Source organism: Myodes glareolus, chromosome 1, assembly GCF_982192425.1.
Source record: "Myodes glareolus chromosome 1, mMyoGla1.1, whole genome shotgun sequence".
NCBI lineage: Eukaryota > Metazoa > Chordata > Mammalia > Rodentia > Cricetidae > Myodes > Myodes glareolus.
In genome coordinates, this window is record NC_142026.1 from 78,159,540 (window position 1) to 78,175,951 (window position 16,412).

General features: G+C 38.1%; 1 protein-coding gene and 1 long non-coding RNA gene across 2 annotated transcripts in view; one reads left to right on the plus strand and one right to left on the minus strand.

Moving 5' to 3' along the window:
* LOC146895932 (uncharacterized) overlaps window positions 1-13,809 on the plus strand; it is a 64,638-nt gene extending 50,829 nt beyond the window's left edge. Inside the window, exons 5-9 of the mRNA XM_087910340.1 lie at window positions 3,540-3,631; window positions 4,674-4,964; window positions 5,781-5,888; window positions 10,145-10,271; window positions 11,941-13,809. Of these exons, the coding sequence (XP_087766466.1) occupies window positions 3,540-3,631; window positions 4,674-4,964; window positions 5,781-5,888; window positions 10,145-10,271; window positions 11,941-13,586 (2,264 nt within the window). The 3' untranslated portion in view covers window positions 13,587-13,809. The remainder of the gene's footprint in view (window positions 1-3,539; window positions 3,632-4,673; window positions 4,965-5,780; window positions 5,889-10,144; window positions 10,272-11,940) is intronic.
* LOC146895931 (uncharacterized) lies at window positions 965-16,411 on the minus strand. Its single transcript, XR_015738848.1, has 4 exons — window positions 16,248-16,411; window positions 14,554-14,744; window positions 2,049-2,224; window positions 965-1,665 (listed from the first exon to the last, which is right to left on the minus strand). It is a non-coding gene; the product is annotated as an uncharacterized LOC146895931 (long non-coding RNA).
* Between the last annotated feature and the right edge of the window lies 1 nt (window position 16,412).

Consider the following 16,412-nt stretch of genomic DNA (forward strand, 5'->3'; position numbering starts at 1 on the left):
CTTACAATGTTCCTGCCCCTCCTTCTCAGTGATCCCTGAACCTGAGGAGCAGGTGTTGTGTTGCTTATGTGTCAGTAGGGACTGAGCATCACAACTCGGCATATTGACTGGTTGTGGTTTTCTGAAATAATCCCCATGTGTTCAAAAAAGATCTTTCTATGGTGAGAGTTGAGGACAACATTTGGTGTGGGAGAATTGTCTGTATTCTGTCAATCATGTTTTAAATAAACGCTGATTGGCCAGGCAGGAGGTGTAGGCGGGAAAACCAGACAGGAAGTGGAAATGATGGAAGGAGAGCAAGAGAATTCTAGGGAGGAGGAAGCTGATTCCCCCTCTCCTGCCCAGATCACCGAAGCAGCAGGATGTGAGCTGCCCCACTGAAAAAGGTACTGAGCCACATGGCTAACATAGATCAGAAAAATGGGTTAATCAAGATGTGAGAGTTAGCCAGTAAGAAGCCTGACCTAATGGGCCAATCAGCATTATAACTTATGGAGATCTCCTGTGTGATTGATTTTATTTGGGGCTTGCGGGCTGTGGGGAACTGGGCAGGACAGAAAACCCAACAAACAGGCCCCACTCATGTTACAAACATTTATCTGTGATGATAAGGAAAATTTTTAGAATGCAGTTATGGATTATGCTGATTTCGTAAAGTAGTGGTTGTATGTTGTAGGAGGCCATTTGTTTGTTCCCGGCTGCCTAGACTCAAAATAACCACACAGAAACTCTATGAATTAAATCACTGCTTGGCCTATTAGCTCTAGCGTCTTATTGGCTAGCTCTTACATCTTAATTTATCCCATTCCTATTAATCTATGTATTGCCACGTGGCTGTAGCTTACAGACAAGGTACCAGCTTGTCTGTTCCCAGCAGTGGCTACATGGGTTCTCCCTGACTCTGCCTTCTTTCTCCCAGCATTCAGGTTAGTTTTCCCCGCCTACCTCTATTCTGCTAAGGCACTTGTTAAAACAGCTTCTTTATTCATTAACCAATAAAAGCAACACATAGACAGAAGGACTTCCAACACCATTTCCTTTTAAATGAGAAAGGAGGTTTTAACTTTAACATAGTAAAATTACATATAACAAAATAGTTATCAACGAAGAATTACAGTTATTATTAATATCTACTTTATCTTTTATCATAACTAATGAAAACATAATTATAACTATTCTTCAGCTCCATCAAAGACTCCAGAAGGATAAAATATTACCTAAGTAAACAGGAAGTACATTTAAGCAACTTCCAAAACTCTAGAATTGACAGAGACATCTCATTGCCTGGACAGTCACCCAAAGTTCTTGTGTATCATTGGGGCATCCATCTTCAGCCTACAGGCACAGTATCCAGCAGACTCTTCCATGAAGCAGGAAATTTGAAGATCTGTTTTGCCTTGTAATGGCAAAGTCCATCAGTTGCTTCCTTCTGTGTCCTACAGAATGTCTTGCAGACTCTTTCATGAAACAGGAACCTTGAAGGACCATCTCACCTTCTTTAAACAACTTCAGCAGTCATTTTTCTGTGGGCCCTGCAAGTCAAGTCAAGAAGTCCAGGCAAGAGCAGTTTCTTGCCCAAATAGCTAACAAACTCTATGAGGAGCCTCTTTGATGTGCATCATCCTCTTGAAGTAGATTGGTGCTTCCAGGAACAGATGTGTCTCACTGTCATGAAAAGTGATAAGTTCTTAAAACATTTTAAATGCCATATTCTGAAGGTCTCTTAAAGATTTGAAGAATATCTATCTAACTTAAATATATCTCTATATATCTAGAAAACCTAATTAATATGACAATAAGCTTAACTAGTATAGATCATTATCTATTAATCTATATTTCTTAGTTATGCATCACATTTCTAAGTGAACTGTAAAAACACAATACCTTAATCAAGAGCAGAAGTATATACATATAACAAAATTGACCTAAAATTTATATCAATAATCCAAGATCCATACAATGCATATTTAATTGCATATCCCCCTTTAAATATAAAAAAAACATTTATAAACAATCATTTTAGAAATTTGGGCATAGTTCTCTCCTACCTTTTGTTGGGTGAAGTAATTTTTGGGGGTGTCCACAGCGACCTTTTGGGGGATCTGGGTCCATCAAACCACATTAGTCTGGAATTAATCCACAGGTTTCATCTTCTGTGTAAACAAAACCGGAACCTCTTTCCGAAAATAACATAGCCTTAGGCTCAAATTCTGAAGTCAAACACCTTTAAAATATATAGGCTGGTTTAGCTTAGCAGCCTATATAATGAAATGTCTCTCTGTACTTAGCTACCTCACAGTCAAAAAATTTAAAGAAAACACAATAGTATACATAATCCAAACTCTCTGTATATTTTAATTTTATGTGGCTTATTTTTCTTATTTTATTGCTTTTTCTACAAGTTTAATATTTATTTTATTATCTTTACTCCTGTGTTTATGTCTCTTCTCCATAATTAAATCCCTCACCCCTGTTTCTCCATTCCCCCCCTTTTGACTATTTGTTCCATGTTATTCCCTTTTTTATTACTCCCTCACAGCACACACTGGACTCTTTTTATTTTTCTTGTTTCTGCAGTTATTCCAGGTTGTGTACTCATATTTGAAGATTTGGAGCTAGGAACTGCCTAAGAGAGAGATCATGCAATGTCTGTCTTTGTCTGGGTTGCTCCTTTCAATATGGTCTTTTCTAGGTCTATCCATTTACCTGCAAAGCTCATGCTTCCAATTTTTGTTATCCCTGAACAATATTCCAAAAGTTATGTGTATCACATTTCCATTACCCATTTTTCAGTGGAAGGACATTTAGGTTGTCTCCCTTTTGTAGCTACTGTGAATAGAGCAGCAGTGAAAATGGGTGAGCAAATATCTGTGGAGTAGCATGTCAAGTCCTTTGAGCATATGCCAAGAAGTGGTACAGCCGGGTCATGTGCTAGATTTCTTTAACTTTTTCAAGAGTCTCCTTATTGATTTTCAGAGTTGCTAGATTTATTTTGTCTGCTTGTTTTTAGGGGTTTTTTTCCCTTATGGTTTTGTTTCTTAATGTTGTTGTTGGTTGGATTATATTGGGAAAAAATTTCTTTCTTTTGTCTGAGAATTAGTGATGAATTAGTGAGAATTAGTGATCTTGCCCATGGATGATTACTTTCCAGTTCTCCTGTATTTATCTATTCTTCACATGAAAGTTATTTCCAATGTTCTCATGGATAATTTATTGGACTCTCTGTGTGTATTTTGCCTCTAATTTATTATCTGCAGTGCTGCTTTAGTTAAATGAGCTACGTTAATTCGTGATTGTCTTCAAATACATACATGTTCCATTAATTTTAAGATAGATTTTTTTTTTGAGTAACAATATGATTGACAATGATTTTCTCTTCAAGCTTTAAATGTCATTCCATGCACTCCTGGATTTTGGATCATTGTCTGAACACTTGGTCTTATTCTTTTGCTTGCGTCTTTTCAAGTGATTTGACATGTTTCTTTAACAGCTTTCAGTATTAATTTTTGCACTTTCTTTTTGACCCCTTAATATGAAAGGTGAGCAAGCCATCTATTCATTATTCCCGAAAGAGAAACTCACAGAAGATAAACTGAAAGAAATGACTGATTCTGCAATTAATCTCTCCCAGGTCAGTGCTCATGCCCTGCCCCTTTTTTGTAGATATGTTATAGTTTTACACATTGGAAACCTTTAATTTTCTGCTTCTAATTATTTTTTAACATTATGAAACTGTTGCAAAGAAACAAAAATCACATGCTGAAATTAATCCGACTGTATAACTCAATGTATTTTTATATAGTTAGAGTAGTTATCTACTCTCTGGAGCCTCACATGGGATTTTATAGTTTCAATATTCAATACATTTTGATATACTTATCTGCCATCAAAAAACAGAGCAAAAATGTGAGACAGAATTAGAACTACAAAAGCACTTAGCCTTTGCCATAACTGGTGTTCATTACCTGCATTCAGTTCTACCTCTAACCCAATATTTAACCTTTCTTGTTCTCTTTTCTCCATATTCTCCTGTACCCATATGTATGTTTCCATAATAATGGTACCATAGTAATGGTAGATTCTCCGTATGAGGGAAAATACAGTATTCTCTTTCTGATACTGTATGATCTCTCTAACAATTATACATTTTGATTTCATCCATTTTCCTGCAAATTTCTTACACTTTTCTCTTCAGCTGAATAGTATTCCATTTTATATGTATATCATTTTCATTGTGCATTCATTGGGAATAGACAATTAGGTTGATTATAATTCTTTGCTAATGTAAATACAGCAGCATTAACCACAGAGTATAAATATCTCTATAGTGGGGTGGGGTATTTTCTAGGTATATGCCCAGGAGTAAAAGAGTTGGGTCTTACTTTAGTTCTGTCTTTAATTTTCTAGTAATCTTCAGGCTGGTTTTCATTTGAGTGTATTAATTTGCCTAAAAGAGTCATGCTCTGTGGAGTGAAATCACCTAGTTTTGGTATAAATTGACCTCCACATAGATCCTTTGATTTGAGTCTGGATTATGAACTCAGTAACTATTGCTTAAAGAGTCATCCTGATCAGATTTATTTTCTAACCTAGGTGGATCTGTTAAAAACTCCCCTTTTATTGCTGAGAATGTGCCAAATCTCATATTCTATTCTCCCCATAAATCCTTGCAGGCAGTCCTGCCCAACATCTTTGAGACTGTCAAAGAGGATCAGCTACCCTACCAGGAGAGACACCCACCAGATGAGCCAGAGATACAACCTGTTGACTGTGTTTGGGTCGAGAAATATATGGCCCAGCAGCTAGGAGGAAAGTGTACTGGACTGTTCAAGGTGATCTTGACCACACCGACTGCTGTTAAAGTAGCTGACAAGCCTCACTGGATTCAGCAGAATCATCTAAAGCTGTCAAAATCTGAACATGTGCCTAAGGAATGGGTGGTAAGGCCACTGGGACCTACCAAGGTACAATTAACAAGGCAGGGAAAAGACCCATAATAACGCTGGTCTTTTTCCTCCTGATGTCTTCCACTTAGGGGCTTATATGCCCACCTACTATGAGTGGAGACTCATCCAAATACCTGATGCAAAGCCATTGCCACCACACCATACCCGACTCCTTCTCTAACTATAAATCTCTGTGACCTAGTATAAGATTATGCACACACCAAGGGTTGCAACGCTTGGCTAATTGTGAAAAATTAAAAAGAGGTATGGTAGTTTGCCTTGCCCCTCAGATAGAACATCCCTTTGTGAGGTGGAGGGCTAATAGCACTGTGCGGGATGGGAATGTGAGATATTAGTCAGTGTGATAATTAATGCTTGTGAGACGTTTAACACTTGGTTAAGCCCAAAGATTAAGACTATTGGCTACAATTACACATCGTTAGTTTCAGGAAAAAGTATCTTTACTGTTATCATTGACCAAAGATGGGAGGGAAAACATGGGGTCTTTGGGTATATGTTTTAGAACTGGACTCTGACACTGAGAGTTTACTGTTCAATGGTCTCAGCCCAAGCAACCAAAATTGTCAGTAGGCACCAATAAAGTTATCATCCCAATAATCCATCTTGGGTGCCCTCACCCAAGAGAGGACTGGTCATCTCCCACTATGCCAACCTACCTGTTAAGACATCTCCTAAAGAAAACTATATTTTGAAATTCTTGACAGTACCTTCAAGTTCCTAAGTGGAACTAATTCTAATGCTACTGCTGACTGCTGGCTTTGCATTAAGCCTTGGTCCTCATGCTATGTAGGCATAACCACCCTTTCTTCTCAGGGAAATCAGCCTTCTGATATCAGAAAACTCATAGTGGATGAGCTGAAATCCCAACAATGTCCATGGGTCAAACAGTCTCCCTCTTTATGCAAGAACTCAAAGACAAAGGTACCTCTTTTCACTCAGAATATTATAGCCTCAACAACTCACCATATGAGAGATTTTGTAATTCGAGCATTCCAGTTTCTAGTTCAGATATAGGACATAGGCTTAACTTTGTGGTTCCTTCTCATGGGTGCTGGTTTGCATGTACGACAGGGTTGAAACCATGCATCACCATGGCTTCTACCACAGACCTGTAAATCCTTGTGAACTTACTGCCCCAGGTCTACTACTTCTCAGGAGGAGGTGGAAGTTGAGAACACATATCTTTCCCAGAGGGAGATACCCAAGAGCCTCTGAACAGTTCTCATCCCAGTCTTACTCAGGGACGGGATAGCTGGGTCAACAGACTTTAGAACTGCAGCTCTTATAAAGGAAAACCAAAATTATAAAGAACTAGGGAGACTGATAGATGGAGACATGTTCAAACTGGAAAAGGGCTAGCTCTCATCTGACTAACTCCCTAGTACAGGTGTTTCTCCAAAATAAGACAGGCCTGAATTTACTATGCCTCCAGCATGGAGGTTTATATATGACTTTAGGGAAACGTTATTTATATGCTAATCATTTGGGAGTAATCAGATACAAAGAAAAGACAGGGAAGAAATAAAACAGGTTTTATAACTGGTTTGAATCACATGTCTCATGATCCCCATGGCTAACAACCCTGACTATAGCAGTTGTGGGTCTGCTTTTACTGTTACTGCTGGCTCTAACCTTTGGCCCCTGCATTCTCAACTGTCTTGCCAGGTTCAAGAGACAGGGAATAAATATTATTAAAATTAGTGGTTCTTAAAGTCCAGTATGAAGCTTTAAGACAAGATTCAAAGGTTTGAATACTTGAAGGAGAGTGCAGAATGATGTGACCTAGGAGAAAAATATTTTCTCTAAAAGAAAGGAAATCAACCCAAGGGATGAATTGTTCTTTACCTAGGTTCAGTGTGTTGTAAAGACAGTGCTAACACAAGAAAGAGCTAGCATCCAAAGTCCTTCAAACTGGCTCACACAGGAAGCAGATTACATATGAAGTTGCTCAGTCTGGGTCACAGCTGGAGCCATGTCTGTTGTTTTAAATATTTAAACAGTTTTGTGATATAGTTCAAGCTAACTCCTTTTCCTTGGCCTTTATAGTCTGCTTCCTTGCTCTTGCTTGCTCATAAACAAAATTTACAGAAAAGACAGATGTTCTCTACAGATGAAGTGCATTTCTCTCCAGAGTAGAAGTGCCAGAGTCCATCAGATAATAAACTGTTGAGGCCGTACCATCTGGAGGTCATTCTCTCACTGGGTTTGGGCTTGGTACTCAGTTAATTACACTCTCTGCTCATCCTCTCTAACATTTGCTGTGAGATTAGTTGATGACAGCCATTCTGCCTGGAGTGAAGCAGTATTTCAAAGTAGTTTTTGTTTACTTTCTCTGGTGGCAGTTTAGCGACCCTGGGGTCATCTGTCTTTGAAAAGTGTCTATTCAGTTTCCTCACTTGTTGACTGGCAGTTTTCTGTCTGTGGTATTTAATTTTTGTAATTCTTAGTAAATTCTATATAGGAGCCCCTATTCAGAGTGTTGCTGGTACAGATTCTCTCCCATCCTGTGGGGTGGCTGTTGTGCTCTGCTGATTGTTTCCATTGATGAACAGAAACTCTTTATTTTCATGTAGTACCAGCGGTTGATACTTGGGGTTAGTTCCTGTGTTGTTGCTGTTCTTTCTGTTCAAGTTCTTGCCCATCCCACTGTACTATTTGTATTCACTGTGTTCTAGGCTTCTGTGTGTCTGGTTTTGTCTTTCTTTTTGTTGTTGTTCTTTTAAGATTTGTTTATTATGTATAGTGTTCTGCCTGCATGTGTCCCTGCAGGCCAGAAGAAGACACTAGATCTCATTACAGATGGTTATGAGCCACCATGTGGTTGCTTGTATCTTTTGTCTCCTTTGCCACATATTAAGTGGGCATGGATTAATGATTTTCTTTCTGGGTTATTGATCCCATTCTGTTATCCTCCTGTCTATGTTTATTTCCATATCAGATTCTCTTTATGACTACAGCTATATAATATAATTCCATATCTCTTGTAGCACTTATCTCTATTCTACTCTCCCCAGATTTTTTTGGCGGGGGGAAGTATTCCACATATACTAATGACCTGTAACTTTGAAAATATTTTCACTTTAACATATGACCAAAAAATATGTTAATGCCCAACTGCTACGGAGGATGGACTGTATCCTTATATATTGCTGAGTCAGGGCTTATGTGCCATGTAGGCTCTACTTGTGGGATCCGCCCCATTTCCTTGAGTCATGGTTATAAAAATGCATATTGAAACACATGGATGAGTTGGAACAACCATTTAGAAATGTTTGGAATTAAGAGAGACATATCTTGTTTTTTAATACTAAATAGTATCTGGTTTCTAATACTAAAGATTTAAGCACACTATAGAGTGCAAACCATTGCAGGTGTATGTGGTTTGATCATGCCATGAAATTGATGTTTTGTGTATAGATTCAGATTGTAGTCTACATTATTTCTCTTTCATGTTTAATATCAGAACAGTGATGATGTGTCCATGTGTTTGTTGGCACGTTGTATCCATTTCTCTCCGGAGAATTGATGCTCACATCATTCACCTGGTTAGGATACTTAGTGGTAACTTTCCAAAGTAGATCAGTATTTTTTTTTTTATTTGTCTTGTTTTCCTCCCAAAGAGGATCCAAATATGCAGCTCTTTCTTTTTGACTGGGATTCATTGTAGCATTATGTGGAGTGCATTAGGAATAATGTCTTGAGGACATTGATGGCATCAGCCATCACATTTGATGCAGAAAGAACATTCCTTATGTCTGCTTTGCTCTAGTCAGTTCCTGTGAGAATCGTGGCTGTACTCCAACTTGAAGCTGCAGTGTTTTAAAGTGGAGATTTTGGAAATGGCCTCTGTTTTTGTTTTGTGGGGTTTTATTCCTTCCTTTCTTCCTTCCTTCCTTCCTTCCTTCCTTCCTTCCTTCCTTCCTTCCTTCCTTCCTTCCTTTCTTTTTTTTTTTCCCCCAACACAGGATTTCTCTGTGTAGCAGCTCTGTCTGTTCTGGAACTTGCTTCATAGATCAGGCTGTCCTTGAACTCACAGTGATCCACCTGCCTCCCAAATGCTGGGATTAAAGGGAATGAGCTCTGAACTGCAGGTTTGCATTTCTATTGCTCACTCATAGCTCAACTATAATATGTCATCACATCTTTCAGCGAAATAGAGAAATCATAAACACTACTAACCTAAAATGCTGTTAGACAATACAGCGTAGCTACTAAAAAGAATACGTTGAAAACTGCAAAATTCAGCCACAGTATTGCAGATTTTCTCTTGAGCCATTTTTTGAGCTATATTGTATTTGCAAAGCTCTTAAAACATGACTATAATTCTCAGAGAATTTATTATATACATTTACTGACAGGAAATCTATGTCACTTCAGAATGCATCCAGTTACTACACTTATGTGTACATGCTGACGTGTAACTTAAATATTATTTAGTGTGTTTTGGACTTCCATCAATTTTTTGTAACTATTTGCATGTGAAATCTTAAAGACTTCTGAAACTGTTATTTGTCTAATTCAACTTCTATATATTCTTATAAAATTTTGGATTATATCAGATGTGGTTGATGCTGATTTTTCTATCTGCTTAGTAATGGCCCACTATTCTCATAAAATTAATTCTATATACTACTTGATTTTATATGTTCAAGTTAAACTTTACAGTATACAGTGTTGTTGTATTCATTTTTACTGTGGAAAAACAAACAAACTCTTTGACTATCAAGTTAATCATAAATTTTGCCTTCCATATGCACCAGTTTGCTCTTTAATGATGTGGCATTGGATCTAGAGTCTAAACATATGAACTGAGCATGTTACAGTGGAATCATGTTAGGCCCAAGAACAGACAGGATGATTCAATGTCAATATTTTAGCATAAAATTTAGGCACAACATTTGAAAGCACATTTCCTCCTCATAAATTTCCTCCTAAGACATGTCTGCTATGATCCTGTGCAACATAGAAGATAGATAACCATGTCCAGACCTTGAATGTGTGTTGTTTCGTGTATATTGCCTGTGAGACTATTGTGTCATCCTGTTGAGTATGACTATATTAGAAATCGTCTCTGAGTAATTGTCTTTACTCATCTAATCCCCTAATTTCCTTAAATCTCCTTATATCTAGGAGAGCACTCTGTCTGGTAGAAACACAAACTGTACTTTGTATTTCAGGGTCTGTTGACATTCAAGGATGTGACTGTGGATTTCTCCCAAGAGGAGTGGGAATGTTTGAACTCTGCTCAGAGAACTTTGTACATTGATGTGATGTTGGAGAATTACAGAAACCTGCTCTCTGTGGGTGAGAACATTTTGCTTGTAGACTTGCTAACTCAAGCTTTGTATGTACTGACTGTATAGGTTATGAACTCTCTGTTAGGCTATCGTGAAAACAATAGGAGATTAGGAAATGCTTGGGAGTAGAAAATAACTTTTTCTTTGTGTTTTTTTTCCTCTCTTCTCCATTTTATACGTGTGATGCACCCTTTATTTCATTTCCATAATATATTCAGAAACTCAGTAGCATATAATATTTCCAGTTATATCTTAAATCTCGATGCCTGTCATTGCTCCTAATATTGTTTTATTTGTGCGAAAAATTCAAGATATTCAAACTGAAAATTCTTCCTAAATATGCTGAAGATTCTGACAGGGAATAGCAATTGGGAAATCATTCCTAGATTCCTCTACTATGTGTTCTTTTTCTTTGCTGAGCATAGTAATGTACTAAACATGTGCATTCTTTCTAAAAATTATAGCATGGATCATGGATGGCGTCACAGAACACATAGATTATTATATGCTAAGTTTGCTGTCCACAGCAAATGAGATTGTCTTGACAGGTGGAGAGCAAAAAGTAGCCACAACTAGGGTGGGCTAGTGAATGAGCATGACAACAATGATAGCTTCCAATAAAAGAGTAAGAAAGAGGTGAGAATGCTTTTGCAATATTCAATTCCTCTTGAAAGGATTCCTGATAATTGAACCTCATATATATAGTGTCCTGGCCCAGGGATGCATTCTACATATTGTAATTGTTAGATGTGTCTTATTACACCTAGATTATGGTTATTACTTAATGCTCATACAAAATGCAGTTTTATTTGACTATGCTGATATCAGATTGGAATAATCTTACAATGTTCTAAATCTAATGTGAGTCCATGAATTAGGATTATTCTGTAATTGCCTTCCTTGCATGTATATCAATGGTGGCTAAAAATAAGCTCTGACTTCCCATGATAGCCCTGCTTCAAATGATCTAGAGCAGTGAGTGATTTTTAACCTTGGTAACTTTACAGCTTTTTAATAGAGTCCCTCATGTTTTGTTGACTCCCAACCATAAAAGTGTTTTTGTTGCTAATGTTTGACTGTAACTTTGCTACTAAGTGAGGCCTCAGTTCCTAAGATCATTGGGAACAAAATGTATTTTCAGACAATCATGACCCACAGGTTTAGAACCGCGAATTTAGAGCCTCTGATGTAATACTTGCTTTGCATCTATTACTTTTTAAAGAATCTAAATTCAGCATGAAAATATAGAATCTGTGATGCTTTTCAATAGTCCTTTAATTTTCAAAGGAATTGGGTATTCTGACTTACAGTTCTCATTGCTGTACATTAGTAAGTAAACACTGTGAATCTGGAATTGGATTAAACTCTGCTTCATCAATTTCTGAGAAAAAGTATTTTAAAATAGTGACATATATTCTAAATATACTTAGGCAGTTACCCCCGTCCCCAAGCTAATTACTGATTCCTCAGTTCTCAGCTTCAACTTTCTTGAAGACTATTACTCTGTGTTTGTAAACATCCATAAATAGCAGTGATGAAGAAAGTTGACTACTGGGAGCTCTATTCTAAATAGTTGTTGGTTGGCTTATCTTAAGAGAGAATTTGGGGAGATAGTTATTTATCAAATGTTTAATCTTGGAACAAGCACTATTAATCTGAATTGTATTCATTTTCAGAGAACTGTTGCATATGTGATCCTGCCCATCAACATGTGAATAAAGAAAAGGAGTCTTCTCAGTGTAATGACCTTGGCAAAGTGCTTCATGACCTCTCCACATGTACACTTTATAGAACAAGTGAAACTACAGAAAACTCTAATAACTACAGATGCAGTAATCATAGGGATGCCTCCGTTGACTCATCAAACCCAGATAGACATGACAGCATGCACACTGGAGAAGAACCTTGCAAACCTAAGGACTGTGAGAAATCTTTAAATTTGTGTTCCAACATTAATAAAGATCAGAGACTCTACATTGCAAAGAACGAGAACAGGCAGGAAGAATATGATGACCATTTAAGCTCTACATACAATGGTTTACAACAAAAATTCAGCATTGGAGAGAAACCACACCAGTGTGGGAAATGTGGGAAATCCTTCAGTACTGCCTTAAGCCTCAATGTACATCAGAGAATTCATACTGGAGAAAAGCCTTACAAATGTCAGGAATGTAAGAAATCCTTTACTGTGAAGTCAACTCTTACAAAGCATCAAAGAATTCATACTGGAAAGAAACCCTACAAGTGCAACATTTGTGACAAATCCTTTACCCAGTGCTCAAGTCTGAAAACTCATCAAAGACTACATACTGGAGAGAAACCTTACAAATGCAGAGAATGTGGGAAGTCCTTTCATCAGTCCTCAGCACTTAAAAGCCATCAGAACATGCATACAGGAGAGAAGCCTTACAAATGTAAGGAATGTGACAAATCCTTTGCCCACTATTCTAACTTTCGGAGACATCAGAAAATCCATACTGCTGAGAAACATTATAGGTGTCAAGAATGTGACAGAGTCTTTCATTGGCTTTCACACTTAAGGAGACATTACAGACTCCATACTGGAGAGAAGCCTTACAAATGCAATGATTGTGACAGTTCCTTTACCCACTATTCATCATTTAGAAGGCATCAGAAAACTCATTCTTTAGATGAATTGTACGAATGCAAAGAATGTGGTAAGTCCTTTCTTGACTTATCACATCTTAAAAGGCATCACAGAATCCATACTGGTGAGAAGCCTTACAAATGTGAGGTCTGTGACAAATCCTTTACCTTGAACTCAACTCTTAGAAGACATCATAAAATTCATACTGGGGAGAAACCTTACAAATGTGAGGTATGTGACAAATCCTTTAGTGTGATATCAAATCTCAGAAGTCATCAGAAAACTCATACTGGAGAGAAACTTTACAAATGTAGGCAATGTAGCAAATCCTTTAGCCAGGACTCATATCTTAGAATACATCAGAGAATTCATACTGGAGAGAGACCTTACAGATGCAGAGAATGTGGAAAATCATTTCATCAGTTGTCAGCACTTAAACGCCATCAGAAAATGCATACTGGAGAGAAACCTTACAAATGTACAGAATGTGGCAAATCCTTTACCCAGGACTCACATCTTAGAACACATCAGAGAGTCCATACTGGAGAGAGACCTTACAGGTGTACGGAATGTGACAAATCTTTTACTGAGTGCTCAACTCTTAGACAACATCAAAAAATTCATACTGGAGAGAAACCTTACAAATGTATAGAATGTCACAAATCCTTTTCCCGTAACTCACATCTTAGAATACACCAGAAAATTCATACTTGATAGGGACCTTACAAATGCAAAGAATGTGACATGTCCTTTATCCAGATTTTGAGATTTAGAAAACAATAGAAAATTCAAACTGGAGAGAAAAATACTGGAATTCTCTACTTAGAAATCACAATAATAGAAGCATAAAGATATGAAATTTGTGAATGTCTTTAATCAAGGTCTAATCTTAACAAATTTCACAGGGCTTATATGAAAATAAAATTCTACAGGAAAAGTTTTGTTGTTTTTTCTTTAATATGGTTGCACTGTATGTTAGTATTTCTGTGTACTACATGTATGTCTGGTGCATGGAGCGTCCAGAAGAGGTAATCAGATCCCTTAAGCCTGGATTACCAGAAAATTGTGACCTGTTATATGTGTCTAGAATTGAACCTCAGTCTTCTGGAAGTGTAGTCAATCCTCTTAACCAGTAAGCCGTATCTCTAGCCCCTCAGAAAAGCTGTGATAAAAATACTGTGTTCAACATCTAAAAAATCGTAATAGTGGTGATGTGGTGATGCAAACCTTTAATCCCAGCACTCAGAAGGCAAAGCCAGAAAGATCTCTGTGACTCAGAAGCTGTCCTAGTCTACATAGTGAGTTTGCAGACAGCCAGGACTACATAAACACTGTCTAAACAACAACAAAACATTGTAATGAGGACAAAATTTAAAAAATGTTTCAAAGTACTCTAATTTTGTTGAACATTGCAAAATTCATAATCCTGAGAAACTAAATAAAGGTATACCATATATAATCCCCACGTATGAAATTCTCTGCATTTGATTAATTACGAGTTTTTGTAGTGGTCTCTGCCTGTTGCAACTGAAGTTTCCTTAACAAGAAGTGATGACTACACTTATCTGTGGGTACAAGGAAAAAAGTTTAGATTTTTGTGAGGGTTTATGCAGGTTTATTAAGTGGGTGTTGTAGGTTCTCCTAAGATTCATAACTGAGTAGGTAACAAGATTGCTAGTACCAGTCAGTCATGGTTTCCCGTCTGTGAAGAGGGTCTTAAGTCTGATGACAGAGCTGTCGGTTACTACCAACATGTGCCGCCAACTGCTTCAACCTTAAGGGAATGTTGCCATGGTGATTTTTATGTCATTCATAGGCTTCATAGATGGACAGGACTGTCACTTCCCTCCTCAGGGAACGTACATGGTGCTTCTGGTAGCATAAACGATGTTGGTCAGTGAGGAGTTCATTTTTCTTGAGACATGGACTCTAATGTGTTCCCAGCTGTCCTATACTCATTGTGTAGACAGGGTAGCACAGAACTCAGAGATCCCCCTTGCTTCTGAGTGCTTGGTTTAAAGCTTGCATGACCTCGCCTAACTATACATAACTTTTCCTTTTCATGTCTTGTAAATTACCCAAGGTAACTGCACCACCTAAATGACAGCAATGAATAATCCAGTGGTTCTCATTTCTACTGACATTAAAGACTTATATTCCACTTAATTGGAAACTCTAATTGAAAGATATGTTTCCAGGTGCTTACAACATACCAAATTAAAACAACATAAAGTGAATAATGTAGACAGAACTACAAGTAGAAATGAGACTGAACAAGTGATAAAATGCCCCCTTCACTCCAGGACTAGGTCGACAGGGTTCTATCAAAACTTGAAATAAACACAGCAAAGCTACTTAAAATACTTTTTGGAATAATAAAGGAAGATTTCGTGAACCTTGATACAACCAAAAGGAAATTATGAACTGATGAGGTCAATAAAAAAATATTACCAGCTATTTCTCTCCCTCCCCCCTCTTCTTCATACACACACTGTCCACTCTCACCTCCAACCTCTATTATCCTGGTCCACAACTGTAAAAAAAAAAATCTCTATTGTGTTCATCTCTATTCATTTTGCTTGGGACCCACTGAGATTAACCAGGGTCATCTGTGAGACTATGAGTTTGGAGCTCTGTGTTGGAACCTGGTGGGCTCAGCAGAGTATTACAACGAAAGGCGGTGATTCTCCTACAATCCATTCATGGACAATATTGGAGACTTTGCTGTGAGCCTTTTCCTTTCCTAGACTGTGGTCTACTATGAGGTCAATGCAGCTGCTGTTAATTACTGATTACAACTGCTGTATGGAGTCTAGAACATGACATGCCTTAGCCCTTCCTCCTCTTTTCCTTCTATTCCCTTTCTTCCTCCTCTTCCTCAGTGTTTCCAGAGCCATAGCTAGTAAGGTGTAACTCACATTTTTAGGCTTGGGAACACACACAACCTTACTTATTTTCTGCATCCACCTGGGACCGGGTGGGGTAGTGTGCGGGGCGGGGGGAGTCTAAGTTTTATCTCAAAGCACCTTTAGCCTGATCCCAGAAGACTAACTTGTTCCCAAGTGGGTAAAATGACAAGACCACCATCTAGTCGTGAAAGCTGTACAACGCGGAATGAACTCAGCCCTGAGTTGTTAGCAATGGGCTGACAATTGACTTCTTGACACACCTATTTTCAAAATCCAACTTCGTGAAATGTCTCTCACCACGACCCAATTACAGTATTTTGTTTTGGTTTCTCATGTATGTGTTGGGGATGGGACGCCGACACCTGAATTAGCCGGCTATCATTTGTGTAAGTATGTAGCCCGGGAGGCTGGTCGTCAAGTCGAGGCTAGTCTGCCTGTCTTTTCATCTGAAAGGTTCAGAACTCACTGTGGGGTGATACCGGGATGCAGCGTCCTCCTAGATCACTTCTGCTCTAGGCTGGCAGCAAGCATGTGAGGAGGCTGTGCAGAGCTCGTCCAAGGCAGCCTGACAGCTGGAGCTGTGTGGAAGACAACCTGAGACGGAGTGGGCGGGGACACACAACCGGAAACA